Genomic DNA, 17,035 nt, shown 5'->3' on the forward strand with positions numbered 1-17,035 from the left:
AATGACAAAAAGTAGAGGGCCCAGCACCGATCCTTGTGGCACTCCACTGGTCACAGGCCTCCAGTCTGAAAAACAACCCTCCACCACCACCCCCTGTCTTCTACCTTTGAGCCAGTTCTGTATCCAAATGGCTAGTTCTCCCTGTATTCCATGAGATCTAAGCTTGCTAATCAGTCTCCTCTCTAGGTGACATCCTCAGTGCTTGGGAGCCTCCTGTGAAGCACTTCTGTGGTGTTTCCTCTCGCATTTATAGTGGTTTGTCTCTGCCGCTTCCAGTTATCAGTTCCAGCTGTCTGCTGCAGTGGCCGGTATATTGGGTCCAGGTCAATGTGTTTGTTGATAGAACCTAGACAGGGGAGGAAACATCTGCAACACAAATTCCCAGCTCAGCAAACAGAACCACAACACCAAGCACCCGAGCTACAAATCTTCTCACAAACTTTGAATCAGTCTCCCATGGGGAACCTTGTCGAACACCTTACCGAAGTCCATATAGATCACATCTACTGCTCTGCCCTCATCAATCCTCTTCATTACTTCTTCAAAAAACTCAACCCAGGTTTGTGAGACATGATTTCCCACACGCAAAGCCGTGTTGACTATCCCGAATCAGTCCTTGCCTTTTCAAATACATGTACATCCTGTCCCTCAGGATTCCCTTCACCAACTTGCCCACCACCGAGGTCAGGCTCACCGGTCTATAGTTTCCTGGCTTGTCTTTACTGCCCTTCTTAAACCGTGGCACCACATTTGCCAACCTCCAGTCTTCCTGCACCTCACCTGTGACTATCGATGATACAAATATCTCAGCAAGAGGCCCAGCAATCACTTCTCTAGCTTCCCACAGAGTTCTCGGGTACATCTGATGAGGTCCTGGGGATTTATCCACCTTTTAACCGTTTCAAGACATCCAGCACTTCCTCCTCTGTAATCTGGACATTTTGCAAGATGTCACCATCTATTTCCCTACAGTCTATATCTTCCATATCCTTTTCCACAGTAAATACTGATGCAAAATATTCACTTAGTATCTCCCCTATTTTCTGTGGCTCCACACAAAGGCCACCTTGCTGATCTTTGAGGTGCCCTATTCTCTCCCTGGTTACTCTTTTGCCCTTAATATATTTGTAAAAACCCTTTGGATTCTCCTTAATTCTATTTGCCAAAGCTATCTCATGTCCCCATTTTGCCCTCCTGATTTCCCTCTTTAGTATACTCCTACTTTCTTTCTACTCTTCTAAGGATTCACTCGATCTAGCCTGTCTGTACCTGACATATGCTTCCTTCTTTTTCTTAACCAAACCCTCAATTTCTTTAGTCATCCAGCATTCCCTATACCTACCAGCCTTTCCTTTCACCCTGACAGGAATATGCTTTTTTCTGGATTCTTGTTATCTTATTTCTGAAGGCTTCCCATTTTCCAGCCGTCTCTTTACCTGCGAGCATCTGACTCCAATCAGCTTTCGAAAGTTCTTGCCTAATACCGTCAAAATTGGCCTTTCTCCAATTTAGAACTTCAACTTTTAGATCTGGTCTATCCTTTTCCATCACTATTTTAAAACAAATAGAATTATGGTTGCTGGCCCCAAAGTGCTTCCCCACTGACACCTCAGTCACCTGTCTTATTTCCCAAGAGTAGGTCAAGTTTTGCACCTTCTCTAGTAGGTACATCCACATACTGAATCAGAAAATTGTCTTGTACACACTTAAGAAATTCCTCTCCATCTAAACCTTTAACACGATGGCAATCCCAGTCGATGTTTGGGAAGTTAAAATCCCCTACTGTAACTACCCTATTACTCTTACAGATAACTGAGGTCTTCTTACAGACAGCTCAGATCTCCTTACAAGTTTGTTTCTCAATTTCCCTCTGACTATTGGGGGGGGTCTATAATACAATTCCAAAAATGTGATCATCCCTTTCTTATTTCTCAGTTCCACCCAAATAACTTCCCTGGATGTATTTCCGGGAATATCCTCCCTCAGCACAGCTGTAATGCTATGCCTTATCAAAAATGCCATTCCCCCTCTTCTCTTGCCTCCCTTTCTATTTTTCCTGTAGCATTTGTATCCTGGAACATTAAGCTGCCAGTTCTGCCCATCCCTGAACCATGTTTCCGCAATTGCTATGATATCCCAGTCCCATGTTCCTAACCATGCCCTGAGTTCATTTGCCTTCCCTGTTAGACTCCTTGCATTGAAATAAATGCAGTTTAATTTATTAGGCCTACCTTGTCCCTGCCTGCCCTGACTGTTTGACTCACTTCTGTTCTCGGCTGTACCCGAGTCAGATCGATCTCTTTCCTCACTATCTCCCTGGGTCCCATCCCCCTACCTTACTAGTTTAAATCTTCCCAAGCAGTTCTAGCAAATCTCCCTGCCAGTATATTAGTCCACTTCCAATTGTACTGGTCGCTTCTACCCCAAAAGAGATCCCAATGATCCAAAAATGTGAATCCTTCTCCCATACACCAGCTCCTCAGCCGTGCATTCATCTGCTCTATCCTCTTATTCCTGCCCTCACTAGCTAGTAGCACTGGGAGTAATCCAGATATTACTACCCTTGAGGACCTCCTTTTTAAATTTCTGCCTAACTCTGTGTAATCTCCCTTCAGAGTTTCAACCTGTTCCAATGTGGACAATGACGTCCTGCTGGCCCCTCTCCCCTGTGAGAACATTCTGCACCCTCTCTGAGACATCCTTGATCCTGGCACCAGGGAAGCAACACACCATTCTACTTTTACTCTTCTAGCCACAGAAATGTCTGTCTGTACCTCTGACTACAGAATTCCCTAACATAATTGATCTCTTGGAAGCCGACGTACCCGTCGTTGTATTAGAGCCAGTCTCAATACCAGAAACTTGGCTGTTGGTGCTACGTTCCCCTGAGAATCCATCACCCCCTACATTTTCCAAAACAGTTTGAAATGGGACCCGTAGCAATCCATTCTCTCCAAGCCAAGTGGAATCGAGCCAGTTCTCCAAAGTCTCCTTCAATAAAGTCCAACCTGAAAACAAAATTCATTCTGCCCTTCTGCATTACTCCATGGAGAAATCTGAATTCTTGGGTAAGGGCAATTAAATATTTAACAAAACTGGTCTCCTTGTAGAGATGCTTCAGATGGAGGATACCAGTGCATCTGAGCATGCAGTGAAGCAGCTGCAGCAGCAGCGTAGGTGAACGCAGCATTCTTTGCTGCTCTTCTCCCACTCTGCTGTTAAATGTAACAAAGCCATATGGCTGTTGTGATGTTCATTTGATCAGTGAACCTTCATGTCATTTAAATGCTCAAAAGACAAGGTCAATGTCCGTAGGAAGGCTACTGACAAAAAACATTGTTAGCTTCTTCACTTTTCATGCTCATGACCGGGAAGCTGATTGATCCTTTGGATCAGGATGTGGAAGGGTGGGGAGTGGTCCGAAGGCATGCTTTACCTCTGACTGGAGAAACTCTCAAGAAGATGTTAGCTGCTGAAAGTATTTTTGTATTTCCTCTCTCATTCCTTCCTTGCCAAGGTGGTTAACAGTATGAAGACAGTCACACCTTTAACTACACTAAATTGTGTCTGCCTACTTAAACCTTCTTTGAATTCTTGAAGTGTGTTCATTATTTGACATTATCAAGTTTTATACAATCCATAAGCTTCTTAATTGTACTGCCTAAACAATTCAGTTATTTCTAAACAACTGTCAGTGGTCCTAAAATCAAACCCTCGGGACCCCCTTCAAATTATTCAAAAAATATTTTGCTTAAACAAATTAATACTTGGTTAATGTGAAAGCTGCCTGGAAAAGCATTTCTAAAATCTAAAACAGCAAGAAATCAATAACCTGCTTCCTGTGCTTTGGCCATTTAAGAGGCAGTTTCAGTTCAGATTTAAATCTCAAATATTTGCGGGAAACAAATGCAGAATATATTAAAATATGTTCTCCAATAGAAAATTCCCAAATAAAACAGTCGGAATTACAGTGGCAACTTTGGAAGAGATCAACATTCTTAGAGTTTGCAATATGAAGGGGGCCAATGAAACCTTAATAATTAGCAGAATTTAAACAGCTCAGCCTCGAGTTCTAATATTCTCTAAAATCTTAACGAAACATCAAACTAAAAATGCACTCTTCTTTTTGTAAACACTCTACATTAAAAACACAGCAGCAAAGATTTTTTAATATAATGCTTTCATCTGGCTAAAGCATGATCACTGACCCAACTCTTCTTTGTAACAGGCATTGTAGAATTTCAAACAAACTGGGGCTTAAAGTTACAAGTTTGATAATTTTAGCAAGTACATAATGTTATACAATTTCAATGTAGAAACAAAATCTGTGTATTATTACACAGCTCACAAAATGCATTGAATTCAGTTACTGATTCAATAAAGTAAAACAGTTACTTAAAAGGATTTTCTGAACCAGTATTTTAACAAACTAAAATATTTAAATATTGAACACTCTCCGTATAGCACAATTTATATTGAAACTTCCCCTCCTCGACTCAAGTACTGGTACAACCTTAATTTCAGCGTTTCTCGATTTTTTTTTCTCTCAAAAGAGCCTCTGGTCAGAATTCTTCTCATTTTAATACGGGACAAAAACACTCACATTTGAGAACCCCTTCAGTTCACCCGGTCATGAAGTAGAAAAGGAGGAGTCATAAAGATGAGGAGGTGGCCCCAAAAGATCCACATCAGAATCGGACAAAAATAAAATCACTTCCACAGACTCCAAATCAACCGCCACAGCTCAAAAAAAAAACACACGGTCATTAGTCCAAGATTCCCAAAGTTCTGTGAAATCCACAGCGCCTGGCACGTGAACACAAAAAGGTCACTAAAACATCCTCACTTCAGTGGAAACAGGACCGAGGAACGCCACCCCACTACCAGATGAGACCGTGAAGGAAAGAAAGACCAATCGTACCTTCACAACAAAATCATACCCAATACCCAACATGAGCAAAACTAATGTAGTTTATAAAATACCATGCAAGGACTGCACAAAACACTATATAGGACAAACAGGAAGACAGCTAACAATCCGCATACATGAACACCAACTAGCCACTAAACGATGCGACCAGCTATCCCTAGTAGCCACACACTCAGACAACAAGCAACATGAATTCGACTGGGAAAACACTACTATCATAGGGCAAGCCAGACAGAGAACAGCCAGGGAATTCCTAGAGGCATGGCATTCATCCACAAACTCCCATCAACAGACACATCGACCTGGACCCAATATACCAATCACTACAGTGGACAGCTGAAACTGACACCCGGAAGCGGCAAGGAGAGACCACTATAAATGCCGGAAGAAACATCAAAGAAGCGCTTCGCAGGAGGCTCCAGAGCACTGATGATGTCTCCTAGCCAGGGGACGAAATGTTTGCAACAAAAACTTCCAGCTCGGCGAACAGAACCACGACAAAATCATACCCATAAAGAGAAAAGCTTCGCAGTGGAGCACACTGCATTGCAGTCCAAGCCACTCTTCCCCCAGAACAAAGACTTGCAGAGTCAGGTTCACAGCACAAAAACTCAGACAAAGCTTCCCCAGCAGTCAATGCATCTTACTGTTGGGACCAGAGTGGACTGGCTCCACTTTCTTCCCCTTCTCCCAGTGATGCCCTGTTGTCTCAGAATACTTGTAATGGGAGGCTTGGGGGACAAAGTCAACAATTTTAAGAAGTACCAAATTCTAACTTTATTTTACTCTGCCTCAAATTTCGCCACTAGAGGATTTTAAACTCCTTCCCTGGAGGATGTTAAGCTCCTTTTTCCCTAGAGGACTTTAAACTTTTTACCTGGGGACTCTAACCGCTTTTTAGGTCTGGGGCTCTAACCCTGATTCACCCCTGGGACTCTTAACCCCGATTTAACTATGGGGACTCTAACCCTAATTTACCCCTTTTTAAAACTCTCTTAAAATCCAGCTTCGCGCAAAGTGACTCTGTGCAAGTGTGCGAGTTACCTCAAAGGTTCCTAGGAGATGAGGGGGTCATCTGAGTGGTAGATTTAGAGAGAAATCAAGGTGAAGCTTACCTTGTGGGCCCATCCGCCTCACACAACCAACACTCAGACAATTGCTTATTCAGTTCACCTGGAAGCTCTGTGTATTTTGGGATCCCACTGCTGTCACCATATGTTAGGTGCTTTTCTCGAGGTTTTGCATCCAAGATACAATTTACACACACCAACTTCTGCAAACAATTAAAGTTTATTAAAGCTTGGACATGCTAGGTGACCCTCCTTGCAGGCGCGTGAGGCCCTGAACAAAGAAAACACATCCCCTTTTATAGGTCTTCCCCACAGTTACATGCTACTCAAGACAACCGTGAGTTACTCACAGTCATGTTACCCCAGGTACCATAGTAGGATGAGATCATCCTCTGAGATAATGCAAATGCTAATGCTCCAATCCTGTGAATCATTATGTAGACAATTTCCTGACTCAGTGATTTCCCAAGACAATGCAGGTGCCACTTAACTCTGGCCAGAAAGCATTTCTGAATGAAAGAGATTGAATGATAGTTTAACTTGCCAATAGCAAGAGAGTATTAGCAAATGACTGTCTAAATGAAGTGTGAATTACAATGGGTGGTCATCCACAGTCTTTCATGATGGTCGTCCCCACTCAAAAGACTGAAGTTTAACCCATAATATTACATTAATGTCCAGGGAGATATTCTCATGTAATCTTTAAACATTACACATGTGCTTCCTATTTTATGTACTCAAGTTGAAGTCCAACAAGTGTCACAAAGAAATTTAACATTGTACTTTACACCCCTGTTAATAAAGCTGAGGGCACACATGCTTTCCTTACTGCGCTCTCTACCTCTCCTGTCGCTTTCAGTGATGTGCGTATTTCCATCCTAGTCTCTCTGCTTCTGCGTTACCCTTTAGAATTGGACCTCCTATTTTATATTGTCTTTCAATGTTTTTCCTACCAAAATTCATCACTTCATGCGTCTTTGCATTGAAACTCATCCACCAACTATGCCCATTCCAAGAAATTGTCTTTGTTTCTTCTGGAATTCTAAACTACCCTCCTGATGGTTTAAGTATCTACCAAGTTTTGTTAAATGCAAATTTTAAAATTGTCCCCAGCATACCAAGGTTGAGGTTATTAGTGTATATCAGGAAGAGCAAAGATCCTAAAATCAATCCCATGGGAATTGTGCTACAAATCTTCCTCCAGCCTCAAAAATATCTATTGGTCGTTACTCTGTTTCCTGCTCACTCAGTTTGTTTTGTATCCATGTTGTTCCCTTCCCTTTTGTTCCATGACCTATAACTTTCCTCACAGGTCTGTTGTATGGTACCATTTCAAATGTCTTCTGGAAATCCATGTACATTACATCAGCAGCAATACCCTCATTGAGCTTTTTGTTACTGCTTCAGAAAGTTCCAGCAAGTTAGATGAATGTGATTTCCCCTTAGAAATCCAGGATGACTCTTATTAATCAACCACCTCTTTCCATGTAACTAGTAATTCTATCCCAAATAATTGTCTCCAGAAATATCCCCCCCCCACTGAAGTTAAATTGATCGGTCTGTGATTACTGGGCTAATCATTACAACCTTTCTTGAGCAAGACTATAATACAGGTATTTGCAATCTTCCAGTCTTCTGGCATCTCCTCTAGGTCTAGCCAGTTCCCTGCAATTTCTACTCATTCAAAATCCTTGATATGAGATTAGATTAGATTCCCTACAGTGTGGAAGCAAGCCCTTCGGCCCAACCAGTCCACACTGAGCCTCTGACCAGATATCATTCTCATCTGGTCCTGATACATTGTCAACAGTCTATTCAACACATCTGCCATGTCACACTTATCAATCTTGTGACTGAGTTTCCTCCTCTGTCGCATTGGAGTGAGTAGCATCTCTCTCTTTGGCAAAGACAGATGCAGAGTATTTGTTTGACACTTGCCTCCTGTCTCCACTTTTAATCAGCCCTAATCAGCCACACTCCTTTTACCCACCTCTTGCTATTCATTTGCTAGTTGCCAGTCTTTTCTCATTATTCGTTTTGCTTTTTCAAACCCCAGCCTCAGATTTTCTCAATTTTATTTTTACCTGACACTTTTTTGATACTAGACATATTTGATTGGATAGTTCTGTAGATTTGCATCTATTTCATCCTTCATGTTGCCTTGATCAAAAGAACATACTTCAGAACTGTTTAGTTTAAATCCTTTTTGATTTGTAGATAAGTTTAACTGTCTTTGTTAATTCTTATTAACTCTTATTGTTAAACTTAAAAATCACACAACACCAGATTATAGTCCACAGGTTTATTTGGGAGCACTAGCTTTCGAAGTGCTGCTTCTTCATCAGGTGCTTGTGGAGCAGGACCATAAGACACAGAATTTACAGCTATAAATTCTGCATCTTATGGTCCTGTTCCACAAGCACCTGATGAAGATGCACTGCTTTGAAAGCTAGTGCTTCCACATAAACCTGTTGGACCATAACCTGGTGTTGTGTGATTTTTAACTTTGTCCACCCCAGTCCAACACAATTCCTCCAAATTTTATTGTTAAGGTATGGTTTTTTTTCACCAAAATGCATTTTCTGCATTAAGAGTTATAGTGGAAAGAACTTTGTTAATTTTTTTTCTATTTTTAATTATAATTGTTAAGGTTTTGCTAAGAGTCTATGTGAATTGTGTCGACATCTAATGTGGTAGACAGCATTGTAATGGATTCTGTTTATTAAATCTGATTCTCAAAGTATCAAATTTTACAGGTGGTCTTCATGGTTACAGCATGACTGCCCCAGGTCTTCAGCCATTTTTCTCACCAGGACCCCGAGCATCAATTCTGGGCACCCCTCCCCTTGGCATCCAGCTCCAGACACCTCGCATCAGATTTGGCAATCAATTGTTCCAGCAACATCACCGAAGATTTAACAAAGTAAGAGGAATCTCAGTTCATTGGCATGAATCAGATGTTCCAAGTGGGAAAGCTGCAGCATAGAATTTAAATTAGCTAATGTGAAAGAAATGGAGATTGTCCAGACAAAGAAAACTTACTAATAAAAGTGTGACTGTTTTGTCTATACAAAAACTTCGGTTTGTATCCAAATAAATGGCCAAAGAGTTAACTACCTTGGATAATACTAATCTAGACAGAAGATTCTCAACAAGTACGTTAGTGCAGTGAATAATCTCCAGGCAGTCTCTGTAAGAAATGAACTAAGCTGGAGCAATGTAAACTGTTTTTCCATTGCAAAGGTTGGATTACCAAGTGCCTGAAGAAATATGACTATGTGTCTTCATAAATGTCTGAATGAAAGACAGGTAAGCTCTGTTGTGTTCTGTAAAATATATGGAATATATTTTCAAATGCAGTCCTTGCCTCACCCCAAAAAAAATTATATGCTCCACAGTCCAGAAGAATAAATGCAGTAGATGTGTTTGAATATATTATCACCTCAAGTGTCTCTCCAAATCATATCTCCATCCCGACTTGTACATAAAGCGCCGTGCCTACATTGACACTGGGTCACTTTCCTGAAATTTACCTTACAGTATTATGGGAGCACCCCTCTTCTTTCCTACACACACACACACACACACACACACACACACACACACACACACACACACACACACACACACACACACAGCTGTGGTTCAAGGAGAAGGATATGTAGGAATGGGTAATTTGCACTGCTAATGAAACTTACATTTTTGCATCCCTGCAGAATACTTTGAACAGGCCTTCCCCTGTTTGACTAACTTTTGATATTTGATTTTGGTTTGAACTTTGACAATATTACTCCCCATACACAGTTGGCACTGACTGAGTAAGAGGTGCATAGTATCATTGGAAATGGAACGTTTGATTTGATTTATTATTATTGTTTCGCATACCAAGGTACAGTGAAAAGCCTTATCTTGCGTGCTTTACAGACAGATGGTACTATACGGTGCATTAGGGGAACAGAATAGAGTGCAGGATACAGTGTTATAGCTGCCAGGAAAGGTCAACATTATCATTAAAGAGGTTGATTCAAAAGTCTAATAACACTGGGGAAGAAGCTGTTCTTAAATCTCTTTGTATATCTAAACAAACATTTGTGTATTTTGCTTGATGGTAGAGGGTGGAAGAGAGTATAACTGGAGTGGGAGGGGTCTTTGATTATCTTGGTTGTTTTCTCAATGCAGCAAGTATAGATGAAATCAATGGATAGAAGGCTGGTTGGTGTGATGGGCTGGGCTATGTTCTCAACTCTATAGTTTCCTTCAATCTTCGAAGAGCAGTTGCCAGTTGTATCCGGATAGCACACTTTCTGTGATGCGCCTATAAAAATTTCTAAGAGTCTTTATGGACATGCTGAATTTCCTTATCCTCCTGAGGAAGTAGAGGTGATGCTGTGCTTTCTTGACTGCAGAGTCAATGTGGCTGCAGCAGGATAGATTGTTAGTGATCGTCACTCCCAGGAACTTGGCGCTGTCGGCCATCTTCACCTCAGCACCATTGATACAGACAGAGGCGTGCCCTGCACCCTGCTTCCTGAAGTCAATGACCAGCTCCTTCGTTTTGCTGACATTGATGAAGAGATTGTTATCTTTACATCATGCTGTTTTTTAGCAATTATTTTCAGATCTAATTGAATTCAAATTTCACCATTTGCGATGGTGGGATTTGAATCCATCTCACCAAAACTTCACTCTGTGGCTTTGTAATTGCTAGATTAGTGACAATACCATTATGTCACCACCTCCCTTTTTGGCACATTCTATTATCAGATGTTAACATAAACAATGTATCGCCGTCAGGCATTCAGGTTGCAAATGTGTTACCATTGCGAGGTTGTTCACCCAGCTGCTGTCATCTTGACAGGCTTATTAAAAGCAACATTGGAGAGAAGATATTAACTGCTAAACTGCTGTCTTGATACCAACTCTAATTGCCATGTGAATGCATGATTAGACTAGCACCTTTGGGATTGGAGAGCTATTTGGTTCCAATTAAAATCCTTTTCTTTCTCAGTCTGCTGTTCAGAACTCTTATGTGTCAGGTCAGCCAGCGACATTGTCCCTGGGTGAGCTATTATTACAGCTTCATCTTCCATGTGGAAAAATGTTTCTATATGATGTCTGAGCCCATGGTTTAGTTTTGGTCTTGACTTTATTATGCTGAATTCAAATTTTTTTTTCTCATGCAGGATTTTAAGAGAATGCATGATATGAGAAGAGACCGCTATCCACCAAGAGAGCCATTCCGAGCAAAAATGGATGAACAGCATGATGCTAATAAAATCAACGAGGAAGCGGCAGGTACTAAGTATACAAAATTAAGAAAAATGACAGTACCATTTGTAATTCAAAAACCTGGAACTGTAAGGGAAATAGAAAGACAAAGCAAATATATTTTCTCCTAAGTCTTTGGCTGTGAATATTTGCTAACCTAAAATCTTGGTCTTTTCTATAAATATGCCTACAAAGTTTATGGTGGATTTCAGATAGTTTAGGTGTTGTGGCTCATTTTATGTGGATAGGTATCCATATACCTTGCAGGGGATTGCTTGCTGATGAATGGGGCTGATGGTGTGTGGAATTAAATCGTTCCAGTATAGCACACCTTGGATAAACTAGCTAGTCTTTTTTGTCCATTCATATAATACAGTCAGTTGTATTTACTATAAGACATAGGAGCAGAAGTAAACCAATGAAATTGTGGATGATCTGATAATCCTCAACTACATTTACCTGAGCTTTCCCCAATTGCCTTATTGGTTTAAGGTTTTATCTGTCTCAGCCTTGAGTATATTTAACAGTCCAGCCTCTCTCGAGAGAAGGAATTCTTCCTTACCTCTATCCTAAACCCTTAATCTGAGGTGATGGTCAAGAAGCTGAGGGGAAATGCACATGTACCTAATCAGCCCTCTAAGAATCTTGAATGTTTCAATAAAGTCACTTCTCATTCTTTTAAATTTCAATGAGTTCAGGTTCAACTGACTCAAGTCCCTCTCCACATGAGAAAATCCCTCTATATTTGTGATGAATCTAGTGAACAGTCTCTGGACTGTTTTCAGTGCAAGTCTTAAATAAAGGAGTTAAATCTATTTACAGTATTTCAAGTGTGGTCTAACATGTACATTTTACAGTTTCAGCAGTACTTTCTACTTTTATATTCCATTCCCAATAAAATAAAGGCCAACATTCCATTTGTCTCCACTATTACTGAATTTTTATGCCAGCTTTCTGTGATTAATGCACAGTAGCTCCCAAGTCCCTCTGCAGCTCTCTGCAGTCTTTCTCCAATTAAATAATATACAGCTCCTCTATTCCCACTGTAGTGAATGGCCTCACATGTTCCCCACCTTATGTTCCATCTGCAAAGTTTTTGCCCATTCACTTAACCCTTCTGTATTTCTCTGCAGATCTTTGGTGTTATCCTCATCGCTTGACTTCCTATCTACTTTTGTGATATATCCAAACTTGCCTAGAGTACATTCATTTCAGGTCATTAATATATGTTGTAAATAATTGTGACCCCAATAATTACAATCACATTCCAGTAGCTACAATAAAAATGCACCCTTATGCCAACTCTAATTCCAAAGAATTATCCAATCTTCAATCATGCTGGTGTACTAACCCCAACATGATGGGCTGTTATCTTATTAAGCGGTAATCTTTCAGATTTCAAATATTTTACATCTTTTGGTTCCCCTGTATTTATTCTGCTTGTTATCTCTTCAATTCTGGTAAATTTGTCAGGCATTATTTCCCCTTGTGAAGCCAAGCTGACTCTGCTTGACTATATTATGTATTTGCTGAAAATGTGTTGCTGGTTAAAGCACAGCAGGTCAGGCAGCATCCAAGGAACAGGAAATTCGACGTTTCGGGCCAGAGCCCTTCATCAGGAATGAGGAGAGGGTGCCAGGCAGGCTAAGATAAAAGGTAGGGAGGAGGGACTTGGGGGAGGGGCGATGGAGATGTGATAGGTGGAAGGAGGTCAAGGTGAGGGTGATAGGCCGGAGTGGGGTGGGGGCGGAGAGGTCAGGAAGAGGATTGCAGGTAAGGAGGGCGGTGCTGAGTTCAAGGGAATCGACTGAGACAAGGTGGGGGGAGGGGAAATGAGGAAACTGGAGAAATCTGAGTTCATCCCTTGTGGTTGGAGGGTTCCCAGGCGGAAGATGAGGCACTCTTCCTCCAACCGTCGTGTTGTTATGTTCTGGTGATGGAGGAGTCCAAGGACCTGCATGTCTTCGGTGGAGTGGGAGGGAGAGTTAAAATGTTGAGCCACAGGGTGGTTGGGTTGGTTGGTCCAGGCGTCCCAGAGGTGTTCCCTGAAGTGTTATGCAAGTAGGCGGCCCGTCTCCCCAATATAGAGGAGGCCACATCGGGTGCAGCGGATGCAATAGATGATGTGTGTGGAGGTGCAGGTGAATTTGTGGCGGATATGGAAGGATCCCTTGGGGCCTTGGAGAGAAGTAAGGGAGGTAGTGTGGGCGCAAGTTTTGCATTTCCTGCGGTTGCAGGGGAAGGTGCCGGGAGTGGAGGTTGGGTTGGTGGGGGGTGTGGACCTGACGAGGATATGTTCTGCTATTACGTCCTTTGTAATAGCCTCTAACATTTTTCCCAATAAGAGATGTTAAGCTAACTGGCTTATAGTCAACTTTATTTTGTCTTACCTTTTTTGAATAAAGGTGTTAATTTGGCAGTTTTCCAATCAGGTGGGGCTTTTCCATAATCTAAGGTAGATGAGTGCATCCACAATCTCTGTATCTACTTCCTTCAATATCCTAGGTACATGCCAGTGAGTCTATAAGGACCTATTGGCTTTTGGCCCCGTTAGTTATTTTTCTAGTGATAGTTATGATCTTTATTTCCTCCCCCTTTTACCCCTTAATTATTTACTATGTTTGAAATGCATTAATGTCTTTTATGTGAAGACCAATTGCAATTTCATCCATTCAAATTAAGGTTCTGCAAGTGAAGATTCCTATTTAATATGCTACTGTCAGTGTCTTTTCCAGTTTAATGTTCTTGAGGATGCAGTCAGAATTGGGAAAGGGATGGGGTGCATGCTCAGTGCTAACTGACTTTGTTTGAGTTGATTTGTTCACTATTGCTGTTCTTGTGCGTCATTCTTTCACATGACGTTTGCGGTCCATGGTGAGTATATTATTGCTTAGTGCTGAACATGCAAGAACTATTGGACTGCTTAGTCTCATTTTATTTTGTAAGATGGTGAACTGCCCAGAGTAATTCTTGTGCCTTAATATATCTTATCACCTCCCGAAGTAGTTACTGCATTAGCATTTCTTAGCTCTGTCTAGAATATTTAAGCATTTTATGAAGCATTTAGTGTCTGAGATGTGATTCTTTTGAGCTTATAATTTGTTGGTAATTACTAACTCCTGTAGTTTTTGTCTCTTCAAAGTGTTGCAAACATCATGCATGTATGAATATTTTATATCATTGATAATTTCTTTTGAGGAGTATTCCTCTGAGAATGTTATGAGAAATTGGTTAAGTCCAGAGTGATCTTTCTCCTCACTTCTCTTTGCTTTACCCTCTCTTTTATTGAATCTGTTCTACTGTAATGTCTGCAGTGTAATAGCAGGCTTAAATAGCAAGAGCATCTCCAAATTATAGAATTCATTAACATTTGATTTCCTGTTTCACCGTTACACTTGTCGTCATATTTATATTTTGAAGTTGTCATACTCGTTGTTGCATCTGAAACTATTTTACTACAATTGTAAGCATGTCATCTCAACATGTAGGAGCTATGGAGATTAGTGCTGATTGTTAAATACCAAAAGCTCAGTTTTGGTTTGAAAAAGTCAAGACATATATTTTTCTTATGTGCACGCATCACAAAACGTCAACACTGATTTACTTATTCTTTGTATTCACCCAATCGAGTTCACACCCCGTTATCCCTTAATTAACATAGAACCATCACCTATTCCCTTGTTTCAGTTTGGTCTTGGGCATCCCTGCCAGACTGTACTCAATGATAACATGGTTGAGATAACATTTTTTGAGATCCTACTAATTTGATAGAGTAAGCAAGTCTCAGTTGTATTTTAAATGAAATAATTTGTTCTGATCAGGCAATAAACCTGCCAATGCAAAAGATGCAGCTGGCTTTGCATCTTCGAAAACTGAAGACTCTTCACAAACTGATGAACCAGATGCAAAAAGGAGAAGACTTGAGAGGTATTAACAAGTTTTTATTTTCAGTTTGTTTCTGTTTATTCGATCTGTCCCTAAGGTGATGATCTTATGCTGGACTATCATACTTAGACACCACTTGGTACACTGGCTGGCTGGAATGCCTACTCTTCAGATGAAAACATGAATAGTGGGCATCATAGGAGCTGCAATTGGCCATTTAGCCATATTAACCTGTTTTGCCATTCACTTAGATTAGATTAATTACAGTGTGGAAACAAGCCCTTCGGCCCAACAAGTCCACACCGACCCACCAAAGCGCAACCCACCCAGACCCATTCTCTTACATTTACTCCTTCATCTAACACTATGGCCAGTTCACCTAACCTGCACATCTTTGGACTGTGGGAGGAAACCGGAGCACCCGGAGGAAACCCACGCAGACACGGGGAGAATGTGCAAACTCCACACAGTCAGTCACCTGAGGCGGAAACTGAACCCGGGTCTCTGATGCTGTGAGGCAACAGTGCTAACCACTGTGCCACCGTGCCGCCCAAATCATGTTGATTTGTAACCCAATTCCACATACGTGCCTGTGGCCCATATTCCTTAAAATATTTTCTAATAAATCTGTACACAGGGGTTATTGTAAAGGTGCTAAACTTTTATCTTCACCTGACTCTCCTCTTTCCTCTCTCCATAAAATCAGGCCTAATTTGTTTTCTCTGTACACTATCTATGTCAGCCGGTCCAAGTCTAACAACTGTCATTTGAGAACAAAGCTGTTGCATTCCCATTTCCTATCCCGGGTGTTATGTGCATTGGGATCCCCACCACGTACGAATCAGGGCTTACGCCTCGCAAAAGTGGGTTCATCGGAGACTTAGGATTTTTGTTGTGGTCAAAATCTGGGCCTAAGTGATTATCTTAACTGCACTGCTGAAACCAGACTCCACTCTTTGGGTTAGTGGTGAATTTATTCAACTACACTCCAGAGACTTCTTTCACTGAAGTGTCTTTTAAAATTTAAATAAAAATGAAGTGATCTGTATCTCAGCAGTTCGACTTTCATGCAAAACCTTTTTCCAGGAATGATTGTGTTCCAAGCATTGTACCATTCTGTTTAGATTCAAGAGTGGTCAAGCAATTGCCTGCCCTTTATAAGTCGCCCTAGAACCTTGCAATTAGTTGTGAGTAAAACAGCTTCCTTGAGGACCTCAAGTGATTTGAAAGACCCAAAATAATTATCTTTTGCTCCAATTGCAAAGTGTAGGATTAACATCTTGGAAACAAGGGACTATCTGTGTGACCCTGTGAAGTAAGATGACAGTCCTCTGATAATGTTTTGCTTGTTAACGGTTCAATTTGAGAGTTTCGAGAATTGTAAGTGTTCAAAGGGGTGTGTTTGTGCCCCACAGTTTAAGCTTTGTGTTAATGACCTTGTTCTTAGATTTGTAATCCAAGAATGAAATAATGAAAGTATGTATGTTTATGACCAGATTTAAAGAATAATTATTATAATATTGCTTATAAATTCTGCTGAAAGTAGAATTACGTTTGAAACAAAAATGACATTATGGTTTCTAGTCATCTTTCATTACCTTTATATGCTTGTAGATAAGATGAGCTGTACCCACATCTCCGAGAACATGTCCTTTAACCACATCAGCAACTTGCATTTAGCACCTTTTTAAAGGAGTAAAATATTGCAAGGTGCTTCACAGAAGTGTACCAAGACAGAAATTGATATGCAAACATGAGAACAGGAAAAGAATTGGTTTCTAACAACATCATGAAAAAGTTAGAGAAATACTGATTTAGTGGTTAAAAGGTTGGCCAAGATACGAGGGATAGGTCCCTGTTCCTTTTCAAAACAATGTCATGA

At 40.9% G+C, this 17,035-nt stretch overlaps 1 protein-coding gene across 2 annotated transcripts in view; it reads left to right on the forward strand.

Moving 5' to 3' along the window:
• Positions 1 to 17,035, forward strand: part of LOC132825934 (cip1-interacting zinc finger protein-like) — a 70,446-nt gene that overhangs the window by 16,188 nt on the left and 37,223 nt on the right. For both annotated transcript variants that reach the window (XM_060841586.1, XM_060841587.1), the window contains exons 3-5: positions 8,757 to 8,923; positions 11,184 to 11,295; positions 15,090 to 15,195. In XM_060841586.1, the coding sequence (XP_060697569.1) occupies positions 8,757 to 8,923; positions 11,184 to 11,295; positions 15,090 to 15,195 (385 nt within the window). The remainder of the gene's footprint in view (positions 1 to 8,756; positions 8,924 to 11,183; positions 11,296 to 15,089; positions 15,196 to 17,035) is intronic.

The sequence above is a fragment of the Hemiscyllium ocellatum genome, chromosome 21 (genome assembly GCF_020745735.1).
Source record: "Hemiscyllium ocellatum isolate sHemOce1 chromosome 21, sHemOce1.pat.X.cur, whole genome shotgun sequence".
Classification (NCBI taxonomy): Eukaryota; Metazoa; Chordata; class Chondrichthyes; order Orectolobiformes; family Hemiscylliidae; genus Hemiscyllium; species Hemiscyllium ocellatum.